This window comes from Schistocerca cancellata, chromosome 3 (genome assembly GCF_023864275.1).
Source record: "Schistocerca cancellata isolate TAMUIC-IGC-003103 chromosome 3, iqSchCanc2.1, whole genome shotgun sequence".
Taxonomy (NCBI): Eukaryota; Metazoa; Arthropoda; class Insecta; order Orthoptera; family Acrididae; genus Schistocerca; species Schistocerca cancellata.
This window is the reverse complement of record NC_064628.1, coordinates 388,866,552-388,886,031: the sequence shown is the minus strand read 5'-3', so window position 1 is coordinate 388,886,031 and position 19,480 is coordinate 388,866,552. Positions and strand designations below refer to the sequence as shown.

The 19,480-nt window shown below is 48.3% G+C and overlaps 1 protein-coding gene across 1 annotated transcript in view; it reads left to right on the top strand.

The window, feature by feature from the left end:
- Positions 1-11,510: 11,510 nt before the first annotated feature.
- The window catches only part of LOC126175103 (aprataxin), an 88,383-nt gene continuing 80,413 nt past the window's right edge, over positions 11,511-19,480 (top strand). Inside the window, exon 1 of the mRNA XM_049921658.1 lies at positions 11,511-11,750. Coding sequence (XP_049777615.1) covers positions 11,550-11,750 — 201 coding nt within the window. The 5' untranslated portion in view covers positions 11,511-11,549. The remainder of the gene's footprint in view (positions 11,751-19,480) is intronic.

Below are 19,480 nucleotides of genomic sequence, written 5' to 3'. Positions count from 1 at the left end.
GGCATGAATAACATTGGCAACGTGTTATGGTGTGTAAGGAATGAGACCTTGGTAAGTCGCTGGAGGGAGTTGGTACCATATCTGCACACACAACTCACCTAATTCCTGTAAATTCTGGGGAGAGGGCGATGAGCTCTGACGCCACATTCGATGACATCCCAGATGTCTTTGATCGGGTTCAGACCTGCCGACCTGGAGGGCCAGCATATCAATTGGAACTCGCCACTGTGCTCCTTGAACCACTCCATCACACTCCTGACCTTGTGACAAGGCGAATTATCTTGTTGATAAATGATACTGCCATTGGGAAACATGGTTGTTATAAAGGGGTGTATGTGGTGTGCAACCAGAATGCAATACTCCTTGGCCGTCATGATGCCTTGCACGAGCTCCACTGGACCCATGGATGCCTATGTGAATGTCCCCAGAGCATAATGGAGTCGCTATCAGCTTGTCTTCATCCTGCAGTACAGGTGTCAAGGAGCTGTTCCTCTGGAAGACGACAGATTCGCACCCTCCTATCAGCATGATGAAGAAGGTATCAGGATTCATCAGATCACACAACGCTCTGCCACTGCACCATGGTCATGTGTCCATTGCAGTCATAGCTGCCGATTACATAGTGTTATCATTGGCACAAGCGTGGGTCGTCTGCTGCGGAGGGTCATTGTAAGGAGTGTTCAGTGCACTGTGTGTTGCGACACACTTCTACTCTGCCCCAAATTAAAATCTGATGTTAGTTCCACCACAGTTCGCTGCCTGACCTGTTATAACAGTCTGCCCAGTCTACAATGTCTTATGTCTGTAATGATGGGTGGCTGCCTGACCCCACGATGCCTGGACATGGTTTCATTTTCATTAAGCCAAGTGTTGAAGACACACATCACAGCACTCCTCAAATACCTGACAAGTCATGAAATTTCGATAACCCTCGATCGAACTCTGATAGATTGGGTTCCTTCACCATTCTACACATGGACAGCACTCTCACTGACACTACATGCACTGTGTGTTTGTCTGACTAGCACTCATTCGTTGTCAGGTGACACTGTTATTGCCTGGATCATTCGTCGTCAGGTGACACTGCTGTTCCCTAGATGGGTTTTTTATCGATAACAGAATGGTGGTCATAATGTTCTGGCTGATCAGTGTACGGTCCTCTAGACTATGGGTAAAATTTGTTTGTCTGCTTTTTGATATTTCAACTTAACTGGTGATTACGAATCAATACCAGTTCGCCAATTTTAAATTTTGGAACATGTGCACGATGGTCATGTTGCCACACATGTTGTTACGCACATATACGTAAATTAGTGCACATGCTTAGTTGTATTTCATTCATAGAGATTGCTTCCAGTTTGTACAGGGGAGTCAGAGGTCAAGGAGAACTCAGCCAACAAGTTTGACGCTCTGTCTTCCTCTGTAACTCAGCCAGTGAGACACAGTTCACCTGCTATGTCCCATGTCAATCCCCGGCAGGATAGTAGTCGTCACCAGTATTGAACGAATGGCAAATTATGGTAACCCTTAGAGAAATGGCAGCAGTGGGTGGAAAGGATGACTTTGTGCATTCAATGTATATGCATGGAGGCCCCATTTAGTATGCTGACTAGTTTACCCTGGCAGCTATTGAAGGGACAAGGTGCAACCAACTGCACACTGTGTTGCATATTGGAAAAATGATACCTGTCACCAGAACAGCATGTACATTACCTAATTATCCATCATGCATGACTATAGAAAATGTGTGAAATCATTGTGATTCCAAGAAAGTAAGACAATGTTCACTTGCCACCAGTGAAAATCCAGTCACATCCTAAAATAATGTCTTAAGTTGAACTACCCAAACCAATACCATTAACATATCCCACCATCCTATTCCTATACACGTGTGGTTATCATGAAAGATTAGTTGAGAGATAATACCCTTAATATCGAATAAAAAATTATTGGTCACTCATACATATAACAAAGAATGGCTGTTGCACATCTGCACGCCGAAAATTCACACAAGAACAACTAGTTCAAAGAAGGAAGGTGCTAAGGCCAGAGCACTCTGCGCTAGAGGCGCCACAGACCTCCCCCCCCCCCCCCCTCAAGGTTGTGCGGAGCACAGCGGAGGGAAGCCTCATCATGAGATGAAGTTGTAATCTTGGTGCCAACGAGGCAGTTGTAAGAGCCGGCCAGCGCGGGAAGTGGGGGTGGCAGTGTTGGTAGTGCTGCAGCCTGGTGGTTCCCATGGCTGCATGTGAGAGGTGACGGCAGGTGGAGGCGAATCAGCTGAAGGCAGGATGGCTGCGTCGGCAGGTAGGTCGTTGAGGGACCACACCGGTTTTAACTGTGTCAGTGGCCATCTGTAGAGCTGGATGACTAACGCGTTGGTACTGCAATGTAGCACACGATGAGGGCCCAAATAGAGCGGCTGAAGGGCTGCTTACACAGTGTCGTCCCGCAGCATAACAAAGTCACACGTAGCTAGGTCCTTCGGACGAATACAGTGGGGGGGGGGGGGGGTAGGGGGCGGAGCAGGGGGATGAGGCGCGCAAGGTGCATGCAGACACGCTCGACCAGGGCGCATAGATCCTCGGTTGTAGTGGAAGGTGAATCCTTGACGAATTCGGCGGGGAGAAGAAGAGGCTCGCCGTGCAGAACCTCGGCAAGTGAGGCATTAAGATTTTCTTTATGAACCGAGGGAATAGCCCACGGGAGGGCCACTGAGCAGAGGCCTCCATGGCACATTAGGGTGGCTTTGAGTGCGTGGTGCCACCGCTCAATGAGGCCATTCAACTGCGGGTGGTATGCTGTGGTATGAAACTTGCTAACGCCACAGAGTCGTGCGAAGAGTGTGGACTCAAATTGGCGTCCCTGGTAAGTGGTGAGAGACAGGGGACAGCTGAAGTGAGCAGCCCACGCCGAGATAAAGGAACGGGCGAAGGTCTCGGTCGTGATGTCACTAAGGGTGACTGTCTCGACCCAACGGTTCACAAGATCGATGATCGATAAGATGTATCTGCAGCTCTTGGATGGGGAAAGGGGACCAAAGATGTCCATATGGATGTGCCAGAAACGCCCTTTCAAGATGTCAAAGTTGCCCAGAGGAGGTTGAGCATGCCTGCATCTACATCTACATGATTACTTTGCAATTCATATTTAAGTGCTTGGCAGAGGGTTCATCGAACCACAATCATACTATCTCTCTGCCATTCCACTCCCGAACAGCGCGCGGGAAAAAACGAACACCTAAACCTTTCTGTTCAAGCTCTGATTTCTCTTATTTTATTTTGATGATCATTCCTACCTATGTAGGTTGGGCTCAACAAAATACACTCCTGGAAATTGAAATAAGAACACCATGAATTCATTGTCCCAGGAAGGGGAAACTTTATTGACACATTCCTGGGGTCAGATACATCACATGATCACACTGACAGAACCACAGGCACATAGACACAGGCAACAGAGCATGCACAATGTCGGCACTAGTACAGTGTATATCCACCTTTTGCAGCAATGCAGGCTGCTATTCTCCCATGGAGACGATCGTAGAGATGCTGGATGTAGTCCTGTGGAACGGCTTGCCATGCCATTTCCACCTGGCGCCTCAGTTGGACCAGCGTTCGTGCTGGACGTGCAGACCGTGTGAGACGACGCTTCATCCAGTCCCAAACATGCTCAATGGGGGACAGATCCGGAGATCTTGCTGGCCAGGGTAGTTGACTTACACCTTCTAGAGCACGTTGGGTGGCACGGGATACATGCGGACGTGCATTGTCCTGTTGGAACAGCAAGTTCCCTTGCCAGTCTAGGAATGGTAGAACGATGGGTTCGATGACGGTTTGGATGTACCGTGCACTATTCAGTGTCCCCTCGACGATCACCAGTGGTGTACGGCCAGTGTAGGAGATCGCTCCCCACACCATGATGCCGGGTGTTGGCCCTGTGTGCCTCGGTCGTATGCAGTCCTGATTGTGGCGCTCACCTGCACGGCGCCAAACACGCATAAGACCATCATTGGCACCAAGGCAGAAGCGACACTCATCGCTGAAGACGACACGTCTCCATTCGTCCCTCCATTCACGCCTGTCGCGACACCACTGGAGGCGGGCTGCACGATGTTGGGGCGTGAGCGGAAGACGGCCTAACGGTGTGCGGGACCGTAGCCCAGCTTCATGGAGACGGTTGCGAATGGTCCTCGCCGATACACCAGGAGCAACAGTGTCCCTAATTTGCTGGGAAGTGGCGGTGCGGTCCCCTACGGCACTGCGTAGGATCCTACGGTCTTGGCGTGCATCCGTGCGTCGCTGCGGTCCGGTCCCAGGTCGACGGGCATGTGCACCTTCCGCCGACCACTGGCGACAACATCGATGTACTGTGGAGACCTCACGCCCCACGTGTTGAGCAATTCGGCGGTACGTCCACTCGGCCTCCTGCATGCCCACTATACGCCCTCGCTCAAAGTCCGTCAACTGCACATACGGTTCACGTCCACGCTGTCGCGGCATGCTACCAGTGTTAAAGACTGCGATGGAGCTCCGTATGCCACGGCAAACTGGCTGACACTGACGGCGACGGTGCACAAATGCTGCGCAGCTAGCGCCATTCGACGGCCAACACCGCGGTTCCTGGTGTGTCCGCTGTGCCGTGCGTGTGATCATTGCTTGTACAGCCCTCTCGCAGTGTCCGGAGCAAGTATGGTGGGTCTGACACACCGGTGTCAATGTGTTCTTTTTTCCATTTCCAGGAGTGTATTTTCGCATTCGGAAGAGAAAGTTGGTGACTGAAATTTCGTAAATAGTTCTCGCCGCGACGAAAAACGTCTTTGCTTTAATGACTTCCATCCAAACTCCCGTATCATATCTGCCACACTCTCTCCCCTATTACGTGATAATACAAAACGAGCTGCCCTTTTTTGCACCCTTTCGATGTCCTTCGTCAATCCCACCTGGTAAGGATCCCACACCGCACAGCAATATTCTAACAGAGGACGAACGAGTGTAGTGTAAGCTGTCTCTTTAGTGGACTTGTTGCATCTTCTAAGTGTCCTGCCAATGAAACGCAACCTTTGGCTCGCCTTCCCCACAATATTATCTATGTGGTCTTTCCAACTGAAGTTGTTCGTAATTTTAACACCCAGGCACTTAGCTGAATTGACAGCCTTGATAATTGTACTACTTATCGAGTAATCGAATTCCAACGGATTTCTTTTGGACCTCATGTGGATCACCTCACACTTTTCGTTATTTAGCGTCAACTGCCACCTGCCACACCATACAGCAATCTTTTCTAAATCGCTTTGCAACTGATACTGGTCTTCGGATGACCTTACTAGACGGTAAATTACAGCATCATCTGCGAACAACCTAAGAGAACTGCTCAGATTGTCACCCAGGTCATTTATATAGATCAGGAGCAGCAGAGGTCCCAGGACGCTTCCCTGGGGAACACCTGATATCACTTCAGTTTTACTCGATGATTTGCCGTCTGTTACTACGAACTGTGACCTTCCTGACAGGAAATCACGAATCCAGTCGCACTACTGAGACGATACCCCATAGGCCCGCAGCTTGATTAGAAGTCACTTGTGAGGAACAGTGTCAAAAGCTTTCCGAAAATCTAGAAATACGGAATCAACTTGAGATCCCCTGTCGATAGCGGCCATTACTTCGTGCGAATAATGAGCTAGCTGCGTTGCACAAGAACGATGTTTTCTGAAACCATGCTGATTACGTATCAATAGATCGTTCCCTTCGAGGTGATTCATAATGTTTGAATACAGTATGTTCTCCAAAACTCTACTGCAAACCGACGTCAATGATATAGGTCTGTAGGTTGATGGATTACTCCTACTACCCTTCTTAAACACTGGTGCGACCTGCGCAATTTTCCAGTCTGTAGGTACAGATCTATCGGTGAGCGAGCGGTTGTATATGATTGCTACGTAGGGAGCTATTGTATCAGCGTAATCTAAAAGGAACCGAATCGGTATAAAATCTGGACCTGAAGACTTGCCCGTATCAAGCGATTTGAGTTGCTTCGCAACCCCTAAGGTATTTACTTCTAAGAAACTCATGCTAGCAGCTGTTCGCATTACAAATTCTGGAATATTCCATTCGTCTTCCCTGGTGAAGGAATTTCGGAAAACTGCGTTCAAGAACTCCGCTTTAACGGCAGAGTCGTCGGTAACAGTACCATCAGCACTGCGCAGCGAAGGTATTGACTGCGTCTTGCCGCTTGTGTACTTTACATACGACCAGAATTTCTTCGGATTTTCTACCAAATTTCGAGACAATGTTTCGTTGTGGGACCTATTAAAGGCATCTCGCATTGAAGTCCGTGCCAAATTTCGCGCGTCTGTAAATTTTAGCCCATCTTCGGGATTTCGCGTTCTTCTGAACTTCGCATGCTTTTTCCTGCCGACGTTGCTGCTCTGGTACGGAATGCACGCAGAGCTCCAAGTGTGACATTCGTGCCACACGAAGCGCTCTGTAACGAGCTGCGCGGTGACTCGCATCCCAGGGTGAGCTAAGCCATGCAAGATGGTAAAGATCCTATGGCAAAGGGTGGCGGAGTCCAGGGGGCGAAGTGTGCCTGTAGAGCTGTCACAAAGGACAGGGATCACTGAACCAGGTAGTATATGGGGCTGGACAGAGAGCGATGAGCCGTTGTCTTATTTTATTCGCTGTATACTATCATCAGCTCGTAGTCGAGCGAGTTCCTCCAGATTCAACGGTGCGGTTAGCACGCAGATGCAGGAATGATAGTCTGCCACAACGTTCTCCGCGCCGTGGGTATAGCATGTGTTGGAAGAGTGCTGACAGATGTAGTCCATATGGTGGAAACGCCTGGATGGGAGGTCCTTAGCCAGATTACGAATAGCATCCACAAGTGGCCTGTGATCAGTATAGATCGTGAAAGGGTCGCCCCTTGAGGTCACTACGAAAATGTTTAATCACCTTGTACACAGCGAGTAGCTCATAGTCAAATGCTGATCACTTGCTCCTAGTCAGTTTCTTGGAAAAGAAGAAGACGGGCTGGGTGGAGTCGGTGGTGTGCTGCTGTAAAACGGCGCCCACAGCTGAGTCACTGGAATCAGTCATGATTGAGACATGGGCCTCAGGGTCAGGGTGGGCGACCGTGACGGCTTTGGCTAGGGCAGTTTTAATGTTAGCAAAAGCGTCGATCATAGGTTGGGTACACTCCAACTTCCGTTTTCCAGTGGTGTTTCTGCCAGAGAGATCGTCAGTGAGAGCCATTGGGATGGAGGCAGCTTGAGGAATATGGCGGCGATAAAAGTTTGCCATTCCCAGAAAATGACAGAGCTGAGCATAATCTTTGGGGAGAGGAACTTTAAGTATGATTTTGACATGAGAACTCGTCGGTTGGAGGCCGTCGTACGTGGAACACAGTTGAGGTTTATCATGGTTGATCATCAAGTCATTGGCAGTGAGGGCCAAACAGACTGCATCGAGGTGAGCTTGATGCTCCTCAGCGGATGAAGAAAAGATAAGGATATCGTCTAAGTAAACATAGGCAAAAGGCAGAGGGAGAAAAATGTAATCAATTAACTGCTACCATGTCTGTGCAGCATTTTTCAATCCATAAGGCATGTAACAGTATTCAAATAGGCCGAAGGGTGTGATGATGGCCATCATCAGAATGCATAGGAATCTGGTGATACACTTTGGAACAATCTAATATGGAGAAAAAGGTAGAACCATAAAGCAACTGCGTGAAATCTTGGATATGTGGAAGTTAGCTACCGATAATGGTGCAGGACCTGTAGCCCCTGCACATGCGTAAGGTGTCATCCTTTTTGGGGACAAGGTGAGTAGGGGAAGACCAGTTGCTATCGGAGGGGCAGAGGATACCCAAAGTCAATAGATCCTGAACGATCTCCTTGGTACGCAGATGTTTGGAAGTGTTAAGTCGCCTGTCCTTACAACGAACAAGTGGGCTGTCGGTGGTGCGAATCTTATGGCAAGTGCCATTACTGATGGCCAATAATCGCACAGGTATGTCGGAAGTCGGCATGAGGGTTCAAGAAGGTATCCACAGGCAAAGTCAGTTCACTGACCTTGATGAGCCGGTACGATGTAGGCGGGGCGTAGGCTGCAGTTGGCGATGGAAGGCGCGATGCAGGAGTGAAGTGGCGCGAAGAATCAGAAGAGGTGCATGCAGGTGCATCTTGGAAATTCAGCCGTGGTGATGCGATAAAAACAGCAGACGGTGTAATGCTCGACACTGGAGTAGGTTGGTGAGAAGACTGTAAGGGGGTGTGCTGAGCTACCTCGCTGCAGGGCTGGAGATAGGTGATGTATGGTACGCCATGCATGTGACAATTTAGCAGAGGCAGAGATGATGCGAGCATGTAAGTCATCATTCTGGGTGCAGAGTTCGTCTATCTAGGAGTGCACACACGACAGATCAGAGAGCCGTGTGGTTATGTACTCGACCAGGGAAGCACACATGGAAAGTGTAGCCAAGGAGGCATAGAGCGAAGTGGTGCTGAACTTGGGTGTGCATGGAATTGTAGAACCAGACGTGTGGCAGAGTGCGGCGACCTGCAGTTCTGAGGAAAGATCGTAATGGTGAAGAAAATCCACCCAATCACAGGTCCATGTCGGCAGTGTGGAAGGTCCAAGGGAAGGTGTGAACTGGTGAGAGGTGAAGCGACATCTTGATGGAGCTGTGAACCACAATAGGAGAATGGTTGATGGCGATCAAGGTAAAGGTAATGGGGGATAGCACGTCGACGGCATGCTTGGCCGGTATGACGCTAATGTTGGCGCCAGTGTCGACGAGAAAACGAATGCTGGTCGATATATCTGTGGCATAGAGGTGTCGTGTCGCTAAAGCGAGTGGTGCAGCATCGAAAGTAGGCGCCATGAAGGTACCGGTGGGACGTAGCACCTAAATGTGCCCTCCAGTCTTGTTTGGGTAGGCGCAGAGACTACAGCAGTTGTGGGCGGCGTCCCCGTAAGTAGCATGGAAATTGCACAGCGGGTAGGCCAGTTGGCGGGATGGTGTGGTGTGGGCGGGGGTCGCGGCTGACTGCAGTGGGGCCAGTAGCCAATCGGGCCGTTGCTCGGGCGAGGTCATGGCTGTCGGGAGCCCGCTGGCAGTACGTCCTGTAGGCCGCTAGGTGACTGCTCCTGACAGGCAGCTGAAGTGCCTAGGTGAGAGCGCTCGCCTCTGCCAACAGGGTGCGGAACCAGAGGCACAGGTGGCCAGCTGAGTAGGATGGTGGAGATGTCGTTCATTACAGGTGGTGTTGGTGATGGTGTACGCGTCATCCACCATGTGTAACCGAACCTCAAGTGGATCAGCGACGTGAGACAGTAGATGAAGCTGCAGGTCTGAAGTCATTTTGACCATCCACAACATCCAAAAGGTAGTGTCAGGCAATGCTTGGTCGTCGATTAAAGCCCGTAGACGCTGCCAAAGTTGCGAAGGTGTGCGGTCATCAAGCTGCTCCTCATGAATCATGTGATGGATCGCCTCTGCCGGAGGACGGGAAAGGCGCTCGATAAGCAGTGATTTGGTGGTCAAATAGTTGTGCAATGCGGGTGGTGAGAGGAGCAAGTCACTGATGAGGTCCGTATGTACATGGAGATGGCTCACCAGGCAGACAAAACGGGCGCCGTCGTTGGAAATGCCGTGAATGTCCAGGATGTGGCAAACTAAGGCGAACTAAGTTTTTGGATTCTCTTTTTGCAATGCAGGTAGCTTAGGTAATCTGCATGGTAACACATGTTGAGACAGCACCGGCAGATGGAGATCGGTGTGGGCAGAGCAGGACGAAAAAGAGTGGCCAGAGGAGGCAGTGTACATGTAACCAGGGAGGTGTGTCCAGTCGGCAAGCCTGATGAGGAGCGCGATACAGGTGTAACGGTAGGTGGCGTAGCAACAGCGGGCGAGGGGCAGTCATAGTGCAGGCGCATGGCAGCGGAACCGATAACCAGAGTGGGTGGAAGTCTGACGTCATTACTAAAGCGAGCAGAAGGCACTCATGGTGCAACCACTGTGCGATGGTAGCAGAACCAAGGCGACAGGTGTCGCCAAAACGGCGTGGGGGGTGCAGTGACACTAAGTAAATGAGAATGTGCTACCCCATGCATAGAAATGTTCGATTCACAGTTCTGGAAATTTGCTGGCACGTCAAGCCATCCCAAAGGTAACGACAAACATGAAGGATAAACCACAATGTCTTTAACTGGGAGGTCCTCCATGTTATGGTTAGGTGGGGCACGGTCCATGTTGTGGCTGTTGTTGTGTTGCCATGTTAGGCGGCGGTCATGTTGAAATGGGTAAGGTTAGGAGGCCGCTGGCGTGTCCACTCATGGTCGCAAGCGGCAGAGTTGATGGGGCTCATTACACTTGCACCAAAAGTCACAGGTAGATCCATTGCATTGTAAACAACGGAGTCCAGAACGCGATGTGAGTGATTGATAAAAACAAGCACAAATGCCGCTGGATGAGACGTCGACAGTGTCACCATTGTGGTTATCACGGAGGATCGGTTGAGAGACAACACAATATCGAATACAGATTTATTGGCCACTCGTACATATAACAAAGAATGGCTGTTACACATCTGCACGCTGGAAATTCACAAGAACAACTAGTATAGAGAAGGAAGGTGCCAAAGATAGGGCACTCTGCGCCAAAGACGCCAACAATGTAAGGTAAAATTCCCACTTACACGTCTTTGGTTAGCTGGCTGCATCCACCTTGTCAACACACCCCTTCAGCCGATGATTTCCTACCTCTTATTCCCAACTTTGAAGATATCATCTACTGTGCCAAAATGTCCATTCTTTGGGTGGCCGCATTTTGATCAACACTGGTCGCTAATTGCATGTATTATCTGAGTGTCACTGTCGTGTGTTTCTAGAACTACTCGTCTTACTTTTTTCCACCTTGATACACTAGTTTATAGGCACACTATCCCTCTTTCATATCCTCATCGTTATTTCATAATCCTGTTCCAATCATCAATTTTCTGGACCTATTTGTAAGTTTCTGGTCGTTATCTTCTAGTCTAATCACTGATATACTAGCAGTATTAACTGGCACCAACATAAAGTCCTCTATATTTCCTATGTGAATCATTCACTACTTGAAGGTCGCTTGTATAAAATAATATCACCAGTTTATCTGTAAACTCTCTATATTTTTTCTAAATTGAATTTAAAAAGCTGAAGTGGTGAAGAATGGTTACCCATCCCGTTCCTTTGGAGAAATAAAACGATTATAAAGAAGAAAACTAATATAAAGCAGGAGGACGACATTAGGAAATTTACGTGAACAATATACAACAATATGTTGCTGAAGAGTGTAGCACATGGAGGCCTCTGAAGGAAGATAACATCCTGCAGTGGATGTCAAATGGCTGGACCTGTTGCCAGTGATCTCCATACGAATAGTAATCACTGCCTGTTGCCGACACTGATGATCTCTGACGTTAGGCTTACCGTCGACCTATCATGTCACAACAGTCGATACCTAATTGCAAAGGTTTTAATGTCCTAGCAAAACAAACTCATGTAATGCGACGTGTTGGTCAGAGTGTGGCGGGTGTTTGGAGTGCTGGATTTGAGATGAGTAAACGACCGGCAAGTGACGATGGACTGCCGTCGAAAAAAGCACCTGGATTTTGGGCAAATGGCCTTTTAACGGCTATGAAGGACCCTACATTAATTGTGAAGGAAGACAGCAAGGTTGTGGTTATAAAAGATAAATATCCAAAAGTGAGTTGTACCCTCGGTATTCAGTTAAGGAGTTTCCTTTTCAGTGGGCCTAGTAGGCAGTAAGAAGTAGCGAAATATACGCTTTAGTTTTCTACTGCTGTCTGTACACATGCTAAAACTGGGTCAAAAGCTTTGACCATGTATAAATGTCAGTGGCAATGGTAATACATACTCATTTAAAATACCACATGTACGAATGTTCCACCCACTTCAAAGTCCAACTTGTATACATACGTTAAAGACTACGAAATCTAGTAATTATTTATACAAATGAGAAAAATTGTTTCGTAATTTCTGAATCTCTACGCACGTTTTGTGCAGAAATTTGTCTAATGTTGGGTATCGTCATATTGGGTAGACACTAAGAATAATTCTGCTAATTTAATACAATTTTTCGCTAGAAGGTATGAAGTGGCACTCCTTTTGAATTTTTTTTTAAGTTGATACTCGATATTGGTACATTGTATGCGCAACAGCAGTGTAATGCAGCTTTCCTGAATGTTTGTCACTGCAGTTTGAATGATTCGGAATGTTAAGTGATAAATATGGAGTGAATGTTGACCTCCGGCTATCAAGCAGATCTGTCAAGTACTACCACCTTCTTCACACTCTTTTTCACCACATGACAACCAATTTGTTACTTCCCAGTCTAACCTAGACCTCAGGCTATGTTACAGATCAGTTTGTCACAGATAAGATTTAAAGGGTGGGCACTAACACATGCTGTTACTTCTCCATGTTGCCTAATGTTTATTTACTAATGGAATTTTTTTGAAATCATCTCAGAGCTTATGGTTTTATCACTCAAGTTTTAAAATAGTATTAAATGTTTTCAGTGTTATGTTACCCTCCCTACAATAATTATCGACCAGCACTGTTTACTGTATTACTGCCATCTGAGATAAGATTTACCCCTTATTTCATGATTTTGTAAAATATCTCTTGCATATATCAATTTCTGTTACTGAAGACCCCTGTAAAGGGATCTCAATGATCCCCATTGAAAATTGAATGTTTTGTAAAATATTCATAAGCTAGGTATTGTTGAAATACACATTTCTGCGAATATAACTACCAGTCCTTAAAACACACTGGAGAAAACTGTTAAGAATTCCTTTTGGGCCAGTGAAGAAGTTTCCCTCAATTTAATTTATAAGCAAATATTTAGAGCTTGCTTAAAAAAAAAAATTAACTACAAAGTGTGTGAAATCATATCAACAAATTATATTGTATTTTTTGATACTTTGTTTTCAATATGATATGTAAGTTTATCCAGAAATGGAAATTAAAGGGTGAAATTGGCTCTGGGATCAATGTTACTCTTGGGGGAGGGGGAGCTTCAGAATCAACCCAGTTGACAATACTATACCTATACCCAAATGGAAATGAATTGAACTATTCAGCATTCACACAACAAAATGTGATGTGTCTACACTTATACTCTGCAAACCACCGAGAAGTGATTCGCATAGGGTAGGTCTACGTCCCACTGTGTCCGCCACGTTTGAGGATGAGTTACACACTCACGTTTGAGGATGAGTTACACACTGATGCAATTTGGCCTTTCTTTTGACACTTGTTGCAAACAGCCCAATGCTTAGGGTACGCTGCACACTCATATTGGATGAAGCAGTAGAGGTGAGATGAAAACGGGCACACGGCCACTGTTGTGCTGCGGCGTGTTGCTGCTGTGCTTGTAACCGACACTGCTCCATGAGACACTGAGTCTAAAGGTTACTGCTGCGATGGCTTCGCCATTATCATGAACACTAGCAGTGTGCCTAACAGGTTGGCTGAGCAACTTCAAATACCTCCCTTGATGCAGCAATCTGATCGCCTGTGGCCTGTGACGCTTCAAAGGACTGTGCTTGCTATATTGAGCACAGTGACAGTAATACGTTGAGAGAAGCTTGCACATTTCATCAAAAGATGCTGTCCAGTTCTTGAAAAGGTGCAAGTTGGCACGACAAATGCTAAACACACGGTGAAAGCCAGGAAAGAAAGAAAGCCTTACACAGATTTGCATCTCCCATGCGAAAAACCTGGAAATGTTGGCGTAGGAGTCCCAATCTTCAGCCGATTCAGCATATGGTGTAAAGGGCAACAGTTGCACTGATGGGAGAGTAACCTGCCACAAACTAGCAGGTGCCACTTGCTTGAGAGTGGTGGCGAGAGCCTGCTGCTGTTCTGTGAAAGCTTAGGTATTGCTGGGCAATGGTGCATTGGAGTATTTCTTCCATCGAGATTTTTGTCGGGTTACTTAGCACTGACACTTACACAAGGAGAAAATGTAACACTTCCTCATTGCCAAGTTTGCTGTAGCGAGAACAAACACGATTTATGGAACGTAGTACTTCATAGAGCAACTTGTAAGATACAATGCAGAACAGGTTGGGTGTAGCACTGACACACTGACTGGACTATTCGCTTAAATAATAATGGTTCTTTGGCGGCTCACCAGAATGCCCCAGGAAGCTGACACAGGTGGCCTCCACAAGACGTGTGAACTGTATGGATGTGCGATGTCTGAAATTGCGAGCTCATGAAAAGCAGTGAAGGTCACATTATACTGTGTACAGAAAGCTGGTCGAAACCTGAAATTGATGGCAGTGAGATTTTTGGGGGAAGTAAGTGTATATCGAAAGGATAGGCAAATGGGAAAAGGTGGTGGTATATTTGGCATAGTAAACAAGAAACTCAAATCCACCGAGGTAAAAATTGAAGCTGCATGTGAGATTGTGTAGGCCAGACTCAGTATTGCCTGCCAGACTCATCTCCTGATGTAAGCGAAAACTTTTGAGAAAACCTCAGTTCACTTGTATGCAATTTAGTCAATCATGCTGTAATCAGTTGGTAGGGACTTTAATCATCCAATAATTAATTGGAAAAAATACAATTTTGTTAGTGGTTGGCATGATGAGACTTCCTGAGAAAGAGTACTAAATGCCATTCCTGAAAACTGCCTAGAAGTGATAGGAATCCCAGTCATGAAGGAAGTGTATTGGGTCTAATGGCAACAAATAGACCTGACCTCTTTGAGGGTGTGCACATCAAAACTGTTATCAGTGACCATGATGTGATTGTGGCTACGTGTATTGGATCTAATAGCAACAAATAGACCTGACCTCTTTGAGGACGTGCATATCAAAACTGGCATCAGTGACCATGATATGATTGTGGCTACAGTGGTTACTAAAGTGCAAAGGACAGTCAAAACAAGCAGAAAGATATATATGTTCAGTAAACTAGATAAAAAATCAGTAGTGTCATATCTCACTGAGGAACTTGAAACTTTCAGCACAGATCAGGAACACATAGAGGAGCTCTGGCTCAAGTTTAAAAGAAATGTTGACCATGTACTGGATAGATATGTACACAGAACAACAGTTCATAATCGGAGAGAATTTCCATGTTAGACAGAAACTGTAAAGAAACTTCTAAAGAAACAGAGATTGCTGCATTATGGGCATAAAACAAAGTGTATGGCTGTAGATAGAAGCTGAATAAAGTGCCTTTGGCTGTCAAGAGTGCAATGCATGATGCCTACAATGGCTGCCATAGTGGAATACTGTTAAGTGGTCTTTCACAGGACCCAAAGAGATTCTGGTAGTATGTAAAGATTGTTAGTCGCATTACATTAATACTTATTCCATAGTCATGAATACGACGTTTTGTAATGATGTGGGACATGAAAGTTTCATGTAAGTTTTCTTTACACAATATCATTTTTTTTTTATTTTTACTACTTCATATCCAAAAATTCATCTATTGAGCAGAAAGAATTGTTATTCAGAGATTCTTTTGTTTATAAATGTTGGTTGGCTATCTGTCAGACTTTTAATGCTATTTGGCAAATGACCAAAGACTTTTGTGGCAGCATAATTCACCACTTTCTGTGCTAAAGTTAATGTACAGTCCCTGGTGAATGCAACAGAAATTGAGTGTAGTGAAACAAAAGCTTGAAATGATTAACTCTGTTTTTAAATGTTCTTTTACAAAGGAAAACCCAGGAGAATTGCCCCAAATTAATCCTCATACCACAGAAAAGATGTCCCCCTGCGGGTTCGGGGGTTAGAATAGGCCCGCGGTATTCCTGCCTGTCGTAAGAGGCGACTAAAAGGAGTCTCCCATGTTTCGGCCTTATGTGATGGTCCCCTCTCGGGTTTGACCTCCATCTTTCTAAATTATTCCGAAGAGCGAGCCAATTGGGGAAGGGCGCCTTACGTGGTGCACTGTATCCGTCGTGCATTGAGACCTTTAGCCGGCTTTTTCGTCGTTGCAATGGTGTCCCGCTTGTTTTCCATCTCTTGGGCGAGGATACGTCCCTGGGTGCGATTCCCACGCTGCACTCTGCAGTGTTTCTTTTAACTGCGACGACGACCTTGAACAGTTTTGCACCTAAGATCCAGCACGGTAGCCAGTCCGTTGTGGTGGGGCCGCCATGTACCCTCTTGGTTGTAGCCCCCTGACAACACAGGGATCGCTCTACTGATGCCTGCGCCGTTAACTCCCCACGTATGCCAAGGAGTAGATGCCCGTCTCCCTGGGGCATCAGGACTCCCGGCAATGGCCATCCTGCCAGGTGGCTATTGCTGCGGCTGGGTGGCGCCCGTGGGGAGGGCCCTTGGTCGGAGTAGGTGGCATCAGGGCGGATGACCCGCAATGAAGCGTGGTACATCATCTCTCGCTGGCGGCCAGCCGCCAGCAGTCTCTAAGCGTTCTCGGGCTCACTTTAATGCTGAAAAGTACAATCCGAAAACATTCCCCTCTCTGGCCACGCCGTGGGAGGAGCGTAAGTCTCAGGATGGAGGTAATAGTTATTCGCCCCGATTCTTAGTTTGTACGAGAGCTGATGGGGAGTCTTTTCTCTCCACAAAGCCTCAGTTCTTCGTCGAGCATTTAGAGGACAAGTTTGGGGAGGTGGAGGGCTTGTCAAAAATGCGCTCTGGATCGGTCCTGATCCAAACGGCATCCTCTGCCCAGTCACGACGGTTGCTTGCTTGTGACAAGCTGGGGGATGTTGCTGTTACGATCACGCCGCATAAGAGTTTAAATATGGTTCAGGGAGTTATTTACCATAAGGACCTTCTTTTGCAGTCTGATGACGAGCTGCGCGCCAACTTAGAGCGCAGGGGTGTACATTTCGTCCGGCGCGTTCATTGGGGTCCTAAGGAAAATCAGATAGCTACCGGTGCCTTCATCTTGGCCTTCGAGGGTGATACGTTACCGGAAAAGGTCAAGGTGATGGTCTACCGATGTGACGTCAGGCCCTATATTCCTCCCCCGATGCGGTGCTTCAAGTGCTGGAAGTTCGGCCATATGTCTTCCCGCTGCACTTCCAGCCTCACATGTCGAGATTGCGGACGCCCGTCTCATCCCGATACTCCATGTGCCCCGCCTCCCATCTGTGTCAACTGCGGGGAGCACCATTCACCTTGCTCGCCTGACTGCAAAGTCTTTCAGAAAGAGCGCAAAATTATGGAATATAAGACCCTGGACCGGCTGACCTATACTGAGGCCAAAAGGAAATATGACAGACTCCATCCTGTGAGAATGACATCTTCTTATGCAGCTGCTACGACAACTGTGCTCGCTCCATCAGTTTCGAGACTTCCAGCCAGCTCGATAAGCAGTAAGACTCCTCCTGCCCCCTTGCCTGTGGGGGGCTCTACCCAACCGGTTGCTCCTGCACTACCTACCTCAGGAGCAACCTCCTCCCACCCGTCGGGGACGTCCGTCCCCGCTTCTCAGCCGGAGAAGCGTCTAACTTCTTCGGCTACTCTCGCCCGTAAGTGTTCCCTTGGGACCCTCCCTTCCCAGGGTTCCACCAGCGGGAAGGATGACGGCCGCCAGTGGCATAAGTCCTCACCAGCGGCCGGGCGTAGGGCTTCACGATCCTCCTCTGTCCCAGAGACTGAATCGGTGAAGCCTTCCCAGCCGGTGCAACCCAAGGTTCAGCGAGAGAAGTCCAAGAGAAAGACCTCTAAGGCCAAAGAACTTGCGGTGGCGCCAACCCCACCGCACCTTTCGCGCTCTGCGTCTGAGGATGCAGTCGAGATTCTGGCGTCCGCTGAGGACCTTGATCTCGCTGGTCCCTCAGACGCCATGGATGCCTCTCGTACGGGTACTGAATCGGTGGCAGTGAGTGAACAAGCGGCGTAAATTGCCTTCCCAGTCCTTTCACGCCTTTCTCAGCCATGGACAATATCATCCTCCAGTGGAACTGCGGCGGTTTTTTCCACCGTCTAGCTGAGCTCCAACAACTTATCAGCCTTCACCCTTTCTTCTGCATTGCTCTTCAGGAAACTTGGTTTCCAGCAATGCGAACCCCCGCCCTCCGTGGCTATCGGGGTTATTATAAGAACCGGGCAGCATATGAAAGGGTGTCGGGTGGCGTCTGCCTCTATGTCCTTCACACTCTGCACAGCGAGTCTGTCCCTCTCCACACACCTTTAGAGGCTGTCGCTGTTCGGGTGTGGACGCCACAGGCTGTTACCGTCTGCAGTCTTTACCTTCCACCGGATGGTGATGTCTCGCAGCATGTCCTGGCTGCGCTGATAGCCCAATTGCCGCCACCTTTCTTGCTATTGGGCGACTTCAACGCCCATAACCCTCTGTGGGGTGGGTCAGTGGCAACAGGTCGTGGCGCCATCGTTGAGCATTTATTGTCGCAGCTCGATCTCTCGATTTTAAATGATGGTGCCTTCACACACTTCAGTGTGGCGCATGGCACATACTCCGCCATTGACCTTTCAATATGTAGCCCTAGCCTCTTACCGTCTGTCCAATGGAGTGTGCATGACGACCTGTGTGGTAGTGACCACTTTCCGATCTTTCTGTCACTACCACAGCATCACTCTTCTGGGCACCCTAGCAGATGGGCTATGAATAAGGCTGACTGGGACTTGTTCTCCTCCACTGCCGGTGTTGAGTCTCTCTCTAATGCCGACATTGATGCGGTGGTTCAATCGGTCACCACCGGCATCGTTACTGCCGCCGAACCTGCCATTCCCCGTTCTTCTGGGTCCCCTCGGCGGAAGGCTGTCCCTTGGTGGTCGCCTGAGATCGCTGAAGCGATTAAAGATCGCCGGCGGGCGCTCCAGCGTCACAAGCGACGTCCCTCCTTAGACCACCTTATCGCCTTCAAACGGCTGCGTGCGCGGGCCCGCCTCCTTATCCGCCAAGGTAAGAAGGAGTGCTGGGAGCGGTATGTGTCCACCATTGGCCTCCATGTCACTCCTTCGCAGGTCTGGGCCAAGATTCGACGCGTCTACGGCTATCGGAACCCTGCCAGCGTCCCTGCGCTCTCACTGAATGGAGCAGTTTGTACTGACTCCGACGTCATTGCCAATCGCTTAGCAGAGCATTTTGCTAGGAGTTCTGCTTCTGCGAATTACCCCCAGGCCTTCCGCTCCGTTAAAGAGCAGATGGAACGTCGGAGCCTTTCGTTTCGCACCAACCACCCAGAATCTTACAATGCTCCATTCAGTGAGTGGGAATTTCGCAGTGCCCTAGCTGCTTGCCCTGATACCGCTCCTGGGCCAGATGGCATCCACTGTCAGATGCTGAAACACCTTTCAGTGGACTGCCAGCGGCGCCTTCTCGATCTTTACAACCGTCTTTGGGTCGAGGGGGTGTTTCCGTCGCAATGGCGGGAAGGCGTTGTCATCCCCATTTTGAAACCTGGAAAGACCCCTCTGGAGGTGGACAGCTACCGCCCCATTAGCCTC